Genomic DNA, 17,810 nt, shown 5'->3' on the forward strand with positions numbered 1-17,810 from the left:
CCAGTATCTGTTTTGCTGCTGTCTGTGAAATACTTAAGGTAATGGGGGGTGGAATTCCATTGAATTCCATTCCCCAAATGTTTCAAAGAATTGCCCGAGTGGGCCACAGGCAAGTGTAATTCTCCATTAAGTGAAAACCCAGATCTGAATCCAGACTGTGGTTTTTCTCTCCCTGCGAGCTGGCATGAGTTAGGAGACCTGTGCAGAGCTTTAACTGTGAAATCGCCAGGCCTTGGAAATATAAAATCACAACAGTGTGTTGAAGCTGTAGACCAAGGCAAACAGTGTGTCGCAACCAATTTAGCCAATGACATGGAAAACCAGACCCAGATAAACAGAGGAAGGTGTGATCCTTGCTTAGGAAATTACTGAATATTTGGACTCAAGACGTAAAGATAAGAGGTGAAGAACATTTCCTTGCCAGCCTCCCCCATGCACAAATGCCAGCAGGCACAGTACTAGCAAATTCACTTGGAAGCTAGAGTAGATCGAGATCTGTGGTGCTTCCTGCAGGATTTGTTCAAGTCTATCCAGTGTGCTTCCCCCACGATGGAGAGCCCTATGCCCAGTGCCATGGGGCTAGAATTGGCTCCGTGTCTCTGATGTAACCCCTCAATCCCATCCATCTGCCTGTACTTGCACATAAGAATAAAATATGTTCAGTATATGATTCGTTTTGGGGAGAAATCCATTCCTTATCGGCGGGGATGACAGACTCTGTTCTCAGATGTTGTGCCAGGTTAAACCCCCCCAAGTGTACAGTCTGGCAGTTCGTTCTCTCACTCCCCCCACCCTGTATCTTTTAGCTCAGTTGTTATGTACTCGAGAACTGTTGCATGCTCGCCCCCTCTGTGCCAGCTACCTGGGGATTTGGGAGCTGCAGGGAAAAATGTGCTTCTGTTGTGCTCTTGCACAAGTCACGTATCATTCTGCCTAGTTTCCAGAAGTATTGATTTGAGCAGTATCAGTTCACTTTCATAGATGATGTGGTTATCTTTTGGGAGGACGAACTAGAAAAGTACCAATTACCATTCAAGCTGGTTGATTGTGTTAAGGTACTTAATAAAATGCTGCAAAATCACAACTAAGCCTTCTGCTAGCTATGTCTAAATGTTTACTTAACTGAGTTCTAGCAATCAAAATGATATTAACTTTGTTCCTTCTTCCAGAGAGACAAGAGAACGGCACTGAACAGTAGGTTGAATCCTGTCTTCTCATTGCTTTGAGATCTATCATGGGGCACTTGTGGATGCAGCAGATTCTGCATGAGCTTTTCTTTGATCTTTCTCTGTTTAACCATAATAAGCGGTTGCAACCCCAAAGAAAAACATCCTGTCGAAAGTGATGCGCTTCCAGTTATTGTACACCTGTATGCATGATAAGCAGCTGTTCCAGCATGGATAGAAATGTGATGGCTCTCAACTGTTTTGCAGGGGATCCTTTTGAAACAGATAAACAGCTTATGCTGTGCCACAGGGCCAATTGGCCCAGTCTTTTTTATCTTTTTTTCAATTTTTTCCCCATTGATTGTTTTTTCCCCCTATTCTTTCCCATCCCCCTTCTTTTGTTCATGTTTTCTCTCTTTTTAATGTTTTTTATTCTGGATTATTTTTCTCTTTCTTTTTCTCATGTCCCCCGTTATTTAATTTTCCTCTATGCCATCTTCTCTCCACTAATCCATTTGCAGAGGCTTAGTTAAAACAGTATTGGCATAAGGAGTTTCAGGAGAGTGAAAGCAAGAAAGATCCATGAGAAGATATATACTAGAGGCCATAGAGTCTGGCTGTGGCCTCTATGTTTTGCATGACCAAAAGCAACATCTGGGCTGCTGATTTACTTACTAGCCTGACTCCCTGGACATCTGAAGTGGTCCTTCTTGTAATTCAGCATGGCTAAAAGCCTTGTACTGACAGAGAAAAAAGATTACTCCATCTTTTCCCCCAGATGTACTTCTTCTGTGGAGCACTAGATTGAACCTGGAGCTGTGCAACTTTAAGAGAAAGGTGTTTTCAGAGATACTGCTATATGGTGTTTTCCACCACCAAGACTTACGCATGATCCCATGCAAAGCCCATTTCAAGCCCACCAGTGTAGACTGGCATAGGTGCTTCCTCCTCCAGATCATAATCTTAGTTTTCTTTGGCTGACCAACATATATGCTGAGCTGCATGCTGACTGTCTGCTTAAATGTTTTCTGACTTCAACAGAGCCCAATCAGATAAAGAAGGAGTCAAACTTCTTTCTGTGAAGACAACTTCTCCTGAGACTGGTGAGTGTTTTCTTTGTGTGTATGTCAGTCTCTCTGAGCCCAGAGAGGAGCAGTTTTGGGATGTAATTTCCAATAGTAAACCCATCTTCAGTTCCTGTCAGGTCAAAGTCACTGCAAACAATTCCTCTACAGTGCAAATCCCCAGATTGGGAGCCTGTAGGGCTACAGTGCAGCTGCACTGTGTGTGGTATCAGTATTTGGAAGTGACAAGTATGACTGTTTTAGGAAAAATCATTTTTTAACATCATTGATGGTAAGTGATCTACAGCTAGGCATGTTCAGGAGCAACCAATGATATTTATCAGCTAGATCTGGCTATACAAGGAAGTTTGGGGACTGGTAATATCCCAGGGGTCAAAAGGTTTGGGAGTCAGTGCTATATGTGAATAGGGCTCTGCTGGAGTTGGTGTTGGCAGTGTTAAGTCAGCCCTGTACCCAGCCACCCTTTGCATTCAAAATCCTACTGTCATTGCAAATTCCTCTGTCCTGTGCTTCACTGATCCAGTTTCTTGCAAAAAATATGTGTGTAATAAACCCTTCTTGCAAAAAATATGTGTGTAATAAACCCTAAAGGAACAGAGGTTATAGATAACATGCACAAAAGAAAGCAAAATCTCATCAATATAAGCTAAGAGATGGATGCAGTTATAGGTTCTGCAAGAAATAGAGAAGCACAAAATAAGACGTAGGCAGAACAAAATTCTGACTAATCTGATTCCCAGCTATTCAACAAAAAACAAAAAAAAATGAAACCTCTCATGGTAGAGCTACTCATGGTGAAGCTTCCCCCCTTCACCCATTGCAGTTCGCTCCCTCAGCCATGTAGGTCCCACCTTTGCTCCTGCCTCATCTGCAGAAGTCCTCCAGGAAAAACAGCCTCTCACTTTATGCTTTTTTAGGTATAACCCCCTTTTTTTTTAAGGTTTCTGGCCACCTGTTTCCCCTACTGACATTTCAGAGATTGCCCTATAGCTGCTCTCCCCTTTCCCCTAAATTCTTGAGACGTCCTCGGAAACACAGCACTTGATCTGAACTATCCTCTACTCGCTGGCGAGGCACAGTTTGCACTTCCCAGCTTTCTCTGCAATTCCCAGAAGCTTTTGCGCAATCCAAAAGACCCACAAGGCAGCTCTGGCAGCCCTTGCAACAAACAGGAGTCGCGCAAGGTCCCTGCAGCCTCGCAGGCACAAAGCAGCATGCTAGCAAGCTAGAGGGGGAGAACAAACATGCTCCATGTTGCAGGTTGCGTCATTCTGCCCAACCACTGCTGAGTAAATGCAAACTATGCTTTGGCACTTAAGCAACTGCACTTCAGAGCTTTGTGATTTGGGATTTTTTTTTTTTTTTTTTTTTTCAGTATATGTCTTTGGGAATGGACTTTTAGCTTTATTTTAAGGGGTATGGAGTTGTGTGTATGCTTACATTTACAACCATTGTATTTTTTTTTGAAAGCTGAATGAAGTCAGAAACTGGAATTCATAGACATTTTTTGGTTGATTCTGCCCTCATAATGGTTTCAACAATAAAGTAACTTCATTGACAGCAGCAGAATTATTTGTGTTTTACAGCAGGGTAAATGAGAAAAGACTCAGGTTCACTGTTTTTTTCACAAGTTGAGGTCTGGTGCCTGTTAATCAGCCCCTGGTTCACCAAGTATCTGAATATCTTCCATCCAGAGGATGCCTGATATTCTTTTTTACTGAAGGATGATGTATGCATGCTATAATTGGAAGGTATGAGTCATAACCACATAGAAGACAAGATTCTTGCCTTCTTCTCATTAATACAATTCATATTTAAACTAGCTACCATTTTCTCTTGAATTCTTACATCTTTGTATGTTTCAAAATTAAACATGCTTTCACAGAAATGGAAGTCCTGTTTTTTCCCCAGGTTTTTAGAGACACTTTAATTCTTAAATTAAAAGCACTCTGAAAGAAGGGCCTGTTTTCTCACAGAAATATTTGTCACTCATACAGGCATTTTCAAATATGTTAGGATGCCTGCCCATTTGAATAAGATTTACTTGCTTCATTCAAAGCTCGGGCATAAAGGCAAGTGTTTCTTACGGTACAGATAGAAACTTGAGAAATGTCTGACTCGTGGTCCCTCTTACAACTACCAAAAACAATTGCACTGTGTAAAACTTCTTTACATGTTCTTCTTTTTCCTTTCTAGACACGTAAAATCCAGCTCAATTAAAAGGTGAATTCATTGTCCAACCATTTAGAAAGTGTGTGTTACAGCTGCCTCTGACTATACATACCAACAAAACTACAAAAAGTTTTGACTAAAACTAGAAAGTTCTTAAGGGCAGCCTTAGCTTTACAGATAGACCTACATCAACCTCTCCCTATCAATAGGCTGCTCAGCTGCCTAAGGACAAGCATACATACAACAAAGTTCTGCTTTGACATGTATTCAATTTAAGCTTAATTATAAGTATACTTTATGGTTTTTTTAATTCTTACTTTTATTATTCCAAACAGAAGATTTTGAGATTGTGTAATTGTTTCAAAAATGTTTAAAACCCTTATATACAAACCAAATAAGGATACAACCTACAAACTGCTCAAGCAGGCAATCTAGAAAAACCCTGTGTCAGTGTTGTGCATGATGTATCTTGATCCAATGTTATGGTGAGTTTAATTTTGCCTTATTTTATCTACCTAAAAACTAAGCCGGCTGCACATAGTCACTTGAAAGAGATATATGTGTCCAGAGGGCTATTTATCCCATCTGTCTTGGACATGTATCTTGAACTGGAATGAGCTGACCTATGGAGGTCCATTGACTACTGAAGGATCCTATTTAGGACTTCTAAAATTAGGTTCTGACTATAAACTAAAAGAAAAAAGAAAGACTCCTTTTTCAGAAGCATAGCTGAATTAGATTTAATTAAGAATATTATTTCAAATACCTACAATTAATGTGAAAGAATACAGGAAAACAGTCTTCAGTTAAGCCTGGACTAAAGTAATGTTTTTTAGTGAAGCAGTATCATCAGGAACACTAGGTAAAACTGAGCTTTAATATTGCTATTTTTTAAAACTCTTCTTAGAAGGATGGAGTTGCTGATGGCTTATGAGCTCTAAGGCACTACTGGTTGAGAATTGATGTAAAGTAAAAAACCAAACAGACAAAACTAAACACTTTGAATTTTTCATGTACATTTGCCAGTGAATTGCAACACCTGATGCAAGATAAGTGCCTGTACATGCTTCTTATGTGAAAACTCAACTTGGATAAAAATGCTTACGACAGTGAATAGTCTCAAAAGTTTTACACTGATGTGCAAATACAGGATTTGCTACAGCCATTCCGTGTTGACTATACAGGCAAATTTAGGGTGGCTCTTCCTAGGGATAATAAATGGTCTTCTACAATACAGAGCTCTAGAAAATCTATCTGCAAAAATATTTCTTATCTGGGATTCAATATAGCCCACAGAACTGCATGTTTGGCTTGTCAGTGGTAGATGTTTCCCAAGGATATAAGATGGAGGGTTTTACTTGATGACTAAAAGATCAATACCATCATCCATGATGTTAATGATAAAGTATTGCCTATCTTGAAAACGTACCTAACTTCTGCTGTAAGGGTTCTTGCGTATTTCACTGAAAACCAGCAAAGGTATTGATCACCTTTTAGGACTCATGAAAAATGTTGAGGGTTGGAAATTCCTCAGTTACAGAAAGGTTGAGGAATAGAAATTGGGATAAGGCTACTCATACAGATGAATGATGCGTGATAGAAATATTGATACCTGAGTAACGCCTTGACAATTTTCTTTTATGGCCCTTGCCTGGAGTACCCATTCTAGAGCAGGTAAAATGTATAAAGGGCCTTTATAGTAGCAGCACAACCGCTCAATATTCAATATAAAGTCTCATAGGAATGTGGCAGGCAACATAATATTTCAGAGTTGTTAGGTATAATCCTGGCATCTTAGCATAAGCTGATTCATTGGGGCATGTTTTCTAACCAGTGTGTGCTCTTTTGAGATGATAGGGTAGGATATGACTTACTCGGCTTCTAGGGCTATTGTCTGTTCTGTGTTGAATTTGCTAGAAGGATATTAAATGTGTCAAAGTTGATGTGGCTCAGATTTTGGTGAGGCATCTGGAGTGGAAGGTGGCTGGAGAAGGGTCCATGTTACATGTCTGCATTAGGGCTTCCCAAGACACCCACTGTGGACACAAATGAAAATTCAAGTGTTGCTACTAAACAAAGCTGGGAAAACATACCAGGCAAACATGGATATTTGAGGAGACACCTGACCTGTCACACGTGAAACACCCTTAACTTATTGTAATCACATTGGAGAAAGGGATCAGTCAATCTCTAGAGGCGCTCTCAGCTGGCAGTGCAGTACAAAACAGTATGAACCGAGGATGTAGAACAACCAGCATTCCCCATACGCTCCACATCTCTTCCAAAAGCTGCTGTTGGTTGACATTAATAACAACCTTAGAGCTGTTGTCTGCTTCTTCGACTGGATATACCTCCTACCTGTAGATTTTCATAACATTTCTTGGATGCGTCCCTTGCACAAGATGAACTATCTACCTTGAAGATATGTGGGATTTCATGGCATAGATTAATTGGACCCCATAACTTCAGTCACTTTTGAGATGACCCTAGTTTGTGCTTGCAGCATTCCTCTGGACTTTCTGAATTTTCAAAGCCTTCTCTGTAAAGGCTTTGAGGCAACCTAGCCTTTGATGTCAGAGGCTGATGACTGTACTATACATAGTGCCCAAGCACCAAAATCATCGCAGAACAAAAAAAAAACCCCTTGTTCTCATTCAGCACAAAAACTTGCCTCGGTCATTGGAATACACGTGAAGTTCAGCACCTGATGAGACAGTCCCCTGTGGTGCTAGGGTTTGGACCTGGAAAATCCTGTGATCTTCTGAAATGATGTAGTTCAATGACAATATCTTCATCACCGCTTTCCATGAATCTCCAAATGCTGAGACTGTTTAATTATTCTGCCTGTGGCTGTGGCAGAATGGGACAAATCTGGAGCTAGGGTAGAGGATTATTCCTCCTTGGTTTCTCTTATGCTGAGCACATCTGAGTATAGACTGTGGCATTTAAGGAGGTAAGAAATCTTTGGGTTTTACCTCATTAGGGGACCAACCCAGGGAAACTTACCCCTGCCGGGGCCATGGTCCCATAACAGGCCATGGGGTTGCTCAACATGCGTTGGTGGTTTCATCTCTCTCTCATTTTGCCTAGGATCCAGGCGGATGCCTCTAGGAGCAGGTGAAGAAACCAGGTCTCTAGGTGAGGCACACTGTCACTGAAAATTCCTTTCCCTCCTCCTCTCACTTGCAACATAAGCAATGCAGGTCAGCAGAGAGCAGTCTGCTGGCATGCTGCACGCTTAGAAGCGGCAAGAGGGGGTGTTCCTAGTAATGTGAGGATATGATATTGATAATTTCTTTTTCCTATTATGAGCTGTACTTTCAGTGTCTTGTTTTTTTCCTTGCAGGTAGAAAACCTAGAAGCTGCTTCATAGAAAAGGGTCCGCTCACAACAAAGAGATAGATCAAGTACCTGTTTCCCTTTCCTTCTCTTTCTCATTTTCTGATACTCTATTTTTTTATTCTTGTATTGTATAATGGCCTGAAGTTGTGTTTTCTTTCTTCATAGAAACTGAAGAATAAACTTTCTCAGCTTTTTGCAGCTCATGGCTGGATTCTGTCTGTGTTTACTCGCACCACAAAGATCTGACTGCGCACACTTCCAGATAAGAGTTTTGGGCAAAACTGTAGTCAAAAACATTAAATAGCTAGGTTTCCTTCTATATTTGTAATTCAGTTTGTGAGCTGTGCATATTTGCGAGAGTTTTTAAAGCAGTGTCTTACAATCAGAGACCACTACGGGTCAGGGGATGTTTTCATCTGTGGAGCGTTTGCTAACTTTCCAGCCCGTGGTTTCTGAGCCACGTCCCCACCCTTTGTGGCCGTTCAGCAGCAATTGCCTTCCTATCCTTCACCTGAACGTTTCCATACGTGCTCTCTCTGCCCTGGTGAATTGTACAGAACCTTCTGTCCTGCTGACGGTGGCAAGGAGCAGTTTGCAGGGGCATGGGTGAAGTGCGTGTCAGGGGAGCGCTGCAGCACGTCGCAGGTGCTGGACCCGCTGGCCCACAACCAAAGCCAGCCAGTGCATCCAGGCGCTGGGTCCCACTCAGTGCTGTTCTCCAGCATCTATAATGCACCCTTCTTTCTTTTAGTTCAGCATGGCAAAAACAGACATTTAGATTCTGTGTCTGCAGAGGTAGTTTTATACTTTTATAAAAAATAGGTTTCTGCAATCATATTTTATGAAATACTTGCATTAATTCTTTGCTCCAAACCAGATTGCCACTTATGAGCAATTTCTCAGCAGCAGATATTACAGTGAAATAACAGTGCAACTCATTTTTTCTTACAGACAACGTAACCTGAGATGCAGTACAACCTACTTTTTATGTCAAAGACTATTTTTTTATACCCTTTTTCTTCCAGCTTTCCCAATAGCATCAAAGAGGGCTTTGCCCAGGTCAAAGATTTTCTGTACTCATAGTGACATGAAGGGCATGTAGCCTTCCAGCACTCTGTGGCTTGGTGACATCCTGAACCAGAGGTTGTATCTTTGGTGCTTCATAGTTCTCAGTGGCTTTTACTTCCATGAATTTGTCTTAGCCCCTGTGGCATCCGCAGCCTCCTGCGGCAATAAGTTAGACAATTTAACTACAGATCTGTCTGTATTATATGACAGTGCTGTTTAGAGACTTCATGGTGCCCATGTCTGTGTGTTTACAATCCAATTTCAGACTAAAAATCAACAAACAGGTGCAACATTGGAGGATGAGAGGGAGAATAAAAGGTTTAATGGAAGGGTTTGCTTGTCAACTAAAACTTCCATGTCAGTATCAACTTGATTTCATTTTCCAAATATTCTTCCTAAGGCCTCTTTCTCAAACTGTGCATCATTTCTTTCAGTTTTTGTAGAAGTGCGTGATATATATGAGGTCGGCTTCTCGCTGCCCTCTGCCAATCTGTATGAGCCCACAACTCCTCCTCCATCAGGAGAGGTGTCACAAGGCAGGACTGCAGGTAAAGGGGGTCACGTTGCACTTGCAGCTGCGCAGTTGACAGCGCTTGGTTAACTGTACCAAATACTTTCTTCCAGTTCCCTTCATCTCCACTTTCTGTAGTTCTCTCATTTACTTATCAAAGTAGACAAACGTGCAATGAACTTTCAACCCGTTATCAGAAAATTATTGCCATAGTACCTATCAAATGGGATCAACCGATACTGGGTTACCATTATGCAAGATGCTGTATAACTATATTGTGAGAAACTGATGGTCAAGTCTCTCTTGATACCTTCCATCTCCTAGTCTGCAACACTGGAGCTTAAGTGTGTCACCCTTCCCTACATGGATAACCCAGAATCAACAAAAGTCAATTTTTCACTGATGTTGTCCAGCAATTTTGCTCTTGTTGGTATTCTCTCTCGACGACAGAATTCAAACCATGCAGGTAATCCATCTAGACTGGTTGAGCACCGCCACTGCACTGTGTATTTTCTCCATTGGCAAACAGTTTGGTGTGAAATAATCCCTTCAGTCAATTAAAATATCATCTGTTCTAACAAATACTCAACACAAGTATTTGTTTTTCATTTCCCTTATGGGAAGCAATATTTTGGTTTCAGTGGGTGATGGTTTGGGGGCAAGTTTGGTTTTTTTGCTGTCTTGGAATTTATTTCTGTAAGTTAAGGCTATTTTGAGATCAATGAAACTGTCTTCCCACTTGCAACTAACCTGAATGTTCTTCTTAATTTGCTCTTTGTGTTGCAGCTGGATATTTGGCACAACATCAAACTGCTGAGCCATTGGACTCCAAAATTGTTCTAGACACTTCTCTGTGCAGTCTTAAGGCGTACTGCAGCCCTGTATCTAAAATCGTGTGTCACCCTCGTTTCTCTTATCAGAGAGCATCTGTGTGACCATTTCTTCTCCAGTATATATTTATTCTCTCTTCATCACTGAATTGATAGCTGGCACTAACGATCATAGACCCTGTAATGCAAATATCTTCAGACACGTTTGCAACCATGGAGTAGCGATAACTTGGTTTTGTTTCAGAATTCTTGCAGGCTCCTGCCCTCTTGGGAGCGCAGTGGCAAAGCAACGCAGAGCATCCCTGCCTGCATCGAACCCTCATCGGACAATCACTGATATTATAAGGGGACGTTGATCCCAGCAATAGTTTGCAGCAGTTCATTATTTCCAGGGATTATGTGTATAGCGCCAGGAAATCTGGACAGGGCACGTGAGTGCCTGCGTGCTGCGGTCTCAGGGTCTGCAATAAGGCAAATTCACCACTCCTGTCCTGACCACGGCTGTCGGCAGGTACCGCTCGAGCAGCATGCCTCCTGCAGCCAGCACTGCCTCACCCATTTCACACTCTGATCCAAAGCCTGTTGACATCAGTGGGACGTTATCCAGGGAGCTATGCTAGCTCTGGAGCCTCTCCTTAGACATGTTATTTTCCTGTGGTGCAAAGTATCAGTCTTCCCTGTAAGCCTGCCTAACTTCTAGTGTAGGCAGAGCAACCAGCTGAGAGTGGAACTGATAACAAAGTATTGATATTTATTACAACTATTGAATATTCAATGTATCTTCTCCATGGTAATACATTTCTCAATGAATTTCTCCTACACCTTGTTTTTTAAACAATCTTGCCAATTTCTTCCTTTCACACCCTATTAAATCTTCCATTTCTGTCTATTGAACAAGGAAGGTAAAATCATGCAGAAGGAAGAAATAATAAAGGAAGAAATAAATAAAAATAAATTTAAAAAGAAAGGAGAGTTCTTGAAAATCTCATTCCTTTGTAAGTACAAAACTATACAACATTTGAACAGGTTCACTTTATTTTAGCTTTTCAAAACGATTTTTATCTAACAAAAAATTTTCACCTACCAAAAATGTATAAATTTTGTTGAAATGTTTCATTTTTTTCTTCCAGAAACTTGTGCTTTCCTTTTCTCGAAAAAATTACCTTATGAGTTATTGAAGTAGTTGCTGAAGGCCTTTTTAGCTGAAATGTAACATGGTCAGAACTTCTGAAGCTATAACTTAGCAACACTTTATAATGTTTTTATTTTTGGATAAAATAAATGATTTTTTTTTGGATAAAATAATTTTATCCAAAATTGAACTTGAGACGCAAACACCATTCCAGCACATTGTTGTTAAACAATTTTTAATGTTTCTCATTGAAACACGTTAGATACCAAGTTTTCTACTCATCTCCGAAAGGCTGCAGTAAATTAAAGAGCCCTTTTTGCTGCCACGAAAAGCTGTCTGAAAACAATTGACGAGTCTCTTCTATTTTCTTCAGGAGTGCAACCATTTAATTTGACTGCTAATTATTTAAATGCCTAATCAGTGAATTTGTTATAATCCTAATTTGTATTACAATTTTCAACCCCAGGCTATAGATCATATGCAAGCTTTTTAATACATATTCACTTTCACTAGAATGTAGTACATCTTTCTTGCCTCTCGTGTATGTGTCAGGCATTAAATTGTCTCCCGCAGGTGAGCAGGGAGGCAGAAGGCAGTTTCCTGGAGGCTTTTGGGTTTTCCCACCCTCGTGCCTGTTTCCATGAGGCTCTGTCCAGTCTGGGGATGCCATTCCTTGTTCATCTCCGAATCTCTGACACAAAGAAATCCCACTGCCGTTCCTGGGACACACATTTGGAAATAGGACAACTGTAAACACGTCCTCATCTGGAGGCTTATTTGTCTGCCTATAATTGCTGGCAGCGGCTCTGCTTCTCCAGGGAGGGAGGAGTGAGAACTGTCTGTAATCCCTGACTGAAGTTGTTAATTGTTCATTTTCCTGCTTTGGAGGGACTGAGCTGCTGTCAGCGATATTGGCAAAAAATAATTTTATAGTTGTATCTTTTTATAATTTAATGTTCTAATCACAGTTAAAAATTAATTAAAGTCTTATGCCTTCTCTAACCCCTTGAGAACTGCTTTGGAAATACTTTGTGGTAGTAACCCACCATTTGAGAGCAAATCATAGGGGAAATAAGCTATAAAACACAGAGAGAGTAGTAAAAATCTATTGTGTGGACAGTTTTTGCTGATAAAGTAAGTCTGACAAGGAGACTGGCTAGTTTGTACGGTGGTCGGTGATGTGTTCCCGCTAGACTCATTTGTCCTTTTGTCTTTGCATGTTTAACCGATGCAAATATATTTTCTGGTTTTTAGGAGAGCACTCATCTCAGGGGAAGAATAAAACTCGGCAACTCTTCGCACCTCAGCAATAAATACGTAAGTTTATTGCTTTCGTCTTACGTCCTGTAACATTAGTGTTAGTCTCGGTAATACTTGTTAGTCTGAGTATTGTGCCATGTAATTAAACGAAAGGGTTAAAAATGCAAAACAAAAAGAGCAATGACTTCAGCTGGCGGCAGCCTCAAGGAGCAATGCCTTAAACAAAGCTCAGCTTGAGCACACCATCACGAACAGTGTCCCAGGCAAACCGAGGGACTGGAGAAGCTGCCACCTCGCAGAGGTAGACCTTTATAGGCACAGCATTTGGCTTTAACTGTTCAGCATTTCCTGGTTGTAATTCCCTAGGTGAATTTTCTTTTTGTTTGTGTGAGAAGTAAGAGATTTTTAAAGGCAGTTACCTATAAAAGAAGGAACTTGGTACCCAGAAGTGTTCAGCTCCTCTGGTTTCATGAAAAATCTCTGTCTGTTCCACATCATGCAAAAGCAAGCGCTTTCATTGAGGTGGTGTATTATAGTGGCTAACATGCAAAACTGGCAGGTGTCAGACAGTATTTTTACGTGTGCGAGGGCAGAGACCGTCAGAGCACCTCTGAAACCCACTGTTTGTGATGCAGGCACTGCATTTTCCTTCACATACGAAGCTTTCTCAGCACCACAATCTCCACTTCCCATGGAGTTGCTTCTCTTGTTCGTGGGGAAATGGGGTCCTTTGCTGAGGGTGGGAGAAGGAAGCGGCTGTGGGAAAGGGGTAGGCTGTGGGAAGGCCCTGTGTGACCAGGGTAGTGCAGGGAGGTAGAGGAGAAGGATGCCCTGAGGAACTAGGCGTCACAGCATATGTGGGATGGACCGGACAGAGGCAGCTATGTTGGGCCCAGATGAAGCGCAGCCTTCCACCATCATTGTAGGATGAAGCCCCTCCAGAATGGGTCCCATCACTCTCCACTGAGAGAGAACTGGTTGACCAGAAATATGGGGAGACCCTTTTGCAAAACATCTTTGACGTTTTTGGCCTATTCTCATTTCCCCCAGGATGTACAAACTGAGCTTTCCTGATGCCAACAGTAAGGACAAAATAACCTTCTTTGTCCCGTGAATTAGAGCAGCGGAATGCAATTTTGCCTACACTACCGAAAACCCAGAGGTGGTTCTGTTTGTGCAGATGCAGGACAATGTCCTGGACAATGGATTTACTCCTTCTTGTCTATCCCATGTTGGATTTACTCTATGTCGTCCATTTCAGCTTACTCTTATGTTCCTGAACAACTTTACCTGGAATAATAATCTAGAGATACGGTTGTCGTTTCAGATGTGAAGCAGCCTGTTTTATCACAATATGCAGGAACATCCCACCAAAGTTGCAGTTTCACAGGAAATGTGGAGCAATTGAAGCTTTTTACCAGGCAGGACACTTGCGTTAATGACCAGCTCTTGACTTCTAAATCTCAAGTGTCTCCTGGCCCTTCTGGAATGACACGTAATTTTTTGATGGCTTAATAACTGGTATATCATATGTATTTATTATTTTCACATATAGTAAAAGCAGGAAAACTTTTAAGAAGGTTGAAGAGAATGTAAAAATCAGGTGATGTTTGCATAGTAGTTACTAAAAACTTGTTCTGCACATACAGGAAGGAATATGTTAGCAGACTTTGTTGAACTTATGGTAGATAGGGTTCTTTTAATTGTATGTAGCAAAACACAAACAGGGCCTGACCCTTGAAACAGTACGGGGCAAATTGCCACTATGAAAATCAATTCAGTGATTTCCATGAGACTCCTCACTGTAGCACACACTTTGCTTGTCATAAATGTTTACAGGATGGGATGCCTGGGTGAAATGCTGAAGTGTGTACTTTTTTCTGTGAAGGGGGAATATACCTTGCACTGAGGCTCTTTGAAGTTCTGTAAATTACTGAATATGATCCTTGTAATGTAGCAGGCAACATAGTTTATTTTCACCTGTTCCTTGGCTATTGCATTACGTGTGCTATAAATATGTCTCCTATATAGCCTGGGGTGCACAGTGGGGGTCAGCAAGATAAGCAATTTTACAGAGGAACCTTCTTCCCTCTGTTCTGAGTAATTCATGGGATTCCTGTGGGTTATTGAATAACTCTGGAAGTTTAAAGAGTGTTTCAAGTGCTAATTACAGACTCTCTTAATTTGTACAGAGCTGGCAATTCAAAAATATCAAGTAGTGCTTCTACCTGCATGTATCCTACTTCTCTAGAACTATAAATGTTTGAAAATTACATTACTGTGAGCATCTGCTCAGTCTCAGTCCACTGACTCTGGTAGTGTGCCAAGAACCGCCATTGTTTTACTGGCAAATGGAAAGAAGACAACTGGTGGTGTAAGTGCAGGACCAAGAGCCAGGACGATGATCTAAGTTTCGATACCTATTGATACAATGCTTTTGAGGAACTTCTCTCTCCAATTTCCTTCTCTGAAATAATAAAACTTACCTAGGAGTATGGTAAGAGATCGAGCAGATTTATTAGTTCATGTTTATACACAACGCTGAAAAGTGTTCATTTCCCTGTGCTTGACCATTGCTCTTACTTCCACTTTGATGGGTCTAATAATCCTCTGTCTTAGCGGCACCGAGAGAAACTTTTGATGAAGTTCTGTAAAAGATGGGGAACCAACAAGTGTCCTCCATGCTGCAGCTGAACTTATGTGGTTCATTCAGGTATTCCTGGATCACTTGGGTTGCTCAAGAGCAGAGGAGTCTTGCCTACTTTGGAAAGGTCAGGCTGTCTAAAATAAGCTAGTTGGCATCTGCAACTATTCAGATTCCCGATTGCTGAAGTTTCCTATGAAAAAAGCAATCATTGTGGATTTTCATGTTGATTAAAAAAAAAAAAAAAGTGTTTTGTAGCATGTTGCATCATACTGAAAGGACAGTAGAAAAAAGCAGAGAAAGATTGTGAAAAATATATATATGTTTGTGCAAAATTTGTTCAGAAACTACCATGGTGTGTCAAGAAAAAAAAAATTAACTGCCTATTAAAAGTTATTCTCTTTATTAAGTGGCTTTTATTTTTCTCTTTGCAGAAATGCAATTCATTACCCATACCTAATACAACTATTGTACGTTACTCTGCGTTCCTGTAGCACAGAGTGAGCTGAACTCTTTACAGTGAGCCTAGAGAGCAGACATTAGATATTCTGGGCATGGTGGTGGCAGGGGGAGCAAGAGACCTTGGAGAAAGCATGCTGGGGGTGGCAAGTGGAGTACAGAAAACTCCTCCTCATTACAAGAGTTGGTGGGGAGAGAGCAGGGCTCGCTGCAAATCTGGGTACTGGAAAAGTGAAAAACACCAAAATGGGAAGATGTTTGGGCTTTTCATGATAAGGGGCATGGCAGACAATCAAGCTCTCATTGGAAGGCTGGGAAACGTACCTCAAAATAACTGGCTTTTGTGAGTGTGTGAAGCAAAAGAGGTGGGTTTAGTGGAGAGCAGAAATGAAGAACCTGTGATCCTCTTAACCCTTGAGGCAACAGAGCTTGTGGTAAAGGGAAATGTTTGAACTTCTTCCATCCTTGTGAAGGATCAGGAGGGAACTGATGTTTATATGAAGGAAAGAAGACAGATTTGCTTGAAGGATATCTGTAAAGCACAGAAAGGATTTGGAAGAATATTTGGGGCTCGCTCTTCTGCAAAGCTGGAGATGCTGGAATTGGCTTTAATGGGAGGTGATGAACTGACTGCAAAGAGAACTCAGTTATTAAAGAAGTTACACGCAATGGCTCAGGTAGATGAAAAATAAATGAAAAATCAATTCCAGTTGTCTGGCTCAACAGCTCTAGTGTAATACGTGTCCGAAAGATCCACTTGAGTTTTTCTAGTCACTAGTGTGGCCAAGAAAAAAAAAAAACCAAAAGCGAAAGTTGGTCCTCCACATGCGAGGTTTGTCTATATGAGGATACCTAGGAAAGTGGATCTACATTTGTAAAATACTTTCCACTAAAGTTTGACTAAATCTTCTGTGGACAGTCCCACCTAAATTGAGTGTTCCTCAGCTTCTGTGTCATAATTTGCTACAGAAGTGAATGACGTCCACTTCGGTGTGGAATGAGCATGCCCACGCGAAAGTGATTGAACTGGTTCCGCTTTCAAATTAGTTCAGCTCATGAGTTACTAGTTAAACAAGTTTTCAGGTCAAGCATGTGATTCTGATCTACGTGTTACAATCCAAGACTAGAGAAGATAACTGGCTGCAAAGACTTTGTTTGGGATATTGTTAGTCACTGTCAGTAAAGCCTGCGGGGCTCAGGTTTGCCAGGAGAAAGGCCGTTTTCAGCACTGTTCATCTCAGGCCCAACTTGGGAAGGCGAGTCACTGTCTTCAAGGGTAGAAAAGTCTCCCTGAGCCCTTCCCAGAGTCCTAACCCTGTTCAGTTAAAAGACTTGCAATACTTTGCAGCACATTGGGATTTTGGACCCAGTCCCCAACAAGACAGGTGGGCACTAAAGAAACAAACAAGCAAACAAACAAAAAGGTGAGGTACAGTGCATTGACTGTTGGCTTTCTGCTCTAAGGTGCTGTATCAAGCAACTTCTTTGACTCACATAAGAGGAAAAACACCAGGAAGAAAAAGACTTTGATCATTATTTACAGGAAAAAGGTCCAGAAATGAGAAAACAGCATGGAAAATAGAAAATAATTCTTTCTAAAAAGTAGGGCCTGAAGAGTAGGCATTAGGTGATTTTAAAAAATCCAGGAGCAGCTTATTAGCCTTCTAAGTACTTAAATATTTATTTTTGCATGTTTGGCTGAGGGCCTCATGTGAACTGCTCATGATCGGGTCAGTCTTTTGTTCATTCTTCTGCTTATTGTATCACAGGAATCATTCTGGCCCCTGACAACCCAGGGTCTGCGGGCAAGACTATTTACAGGCTGCTTATGGCTCCACTCAGAAAGGTGCTTAAATAAAAAATATGCCTCGGGGGCCCTCTGTTCGGTGTGGGAAAGCCGTACCGCCCGCCGGCGAAGCTGCTGCGAGGGGGAGCACCGGCACCGTCCGGATACTTCACCCTCCAAAAACCCCAAAGGCTTTTGTGGTTTCGGAGCCACTCCTCCCCACTGAAGAGGGATGAACCATTTAACCGCACACCGGTGCGCAGTAGACTTAAAGAAGGGCATAAAGCACGTACGTCTCACTGGCTTGGGGCGGGGAGGGCGTTTGCAGCATCTCTGGGACGCCTCGGTCGCCGGC

At 41.5% G+C, this 17,810-nt stretch overlaps 1 protein-coding gene across 1 annotated transcript in view; it reads left to right on the forward strand.

Moving 5' to 3' along the window:
- EMCN (endomucin) overlaps nt 1–12,619 on the forward strand; it is a 35,617-nt gene extending 22,998 nt beyond the window's left edge. The window contains exons 9-11 of the mRNA XM_009579592.1: nt 1,170–1,194; nt 2,208–2,269; nt 12,561–12,619. Coding sequence (XP_009577887.1) covers nt 1,170–1,194; nt 2,208–2,269; nt 12,561–12,619 — 146 coding nt within the window. The remainder of the gene's footprint in view (nt 1–1,169; nt 1,195–2,207; nt 2,270–12,560) is intronic.
- The last annotated feature ends 5,191 nt before the right edge of the window (nt 12,620–17,810 follow it).

The sequence above is a fragment of the Fulmarus glacialis genome, unplaced genomic scaffold (genome assembly GCF_000690835.1).
Source record: "Fulmarus glacialis isolate BGI_N327 unplaced genomic scaffold, ASM69083v1 scaffold1506, whole genome shotgun sequence".
In the NCBI taxonomy this organism is placed as follows: Eukaryota; Metazoa; Chordata; class Aves; order Procellariiformes; family Procellariidae; genus Fulmarus; species Fulmarus glacialis.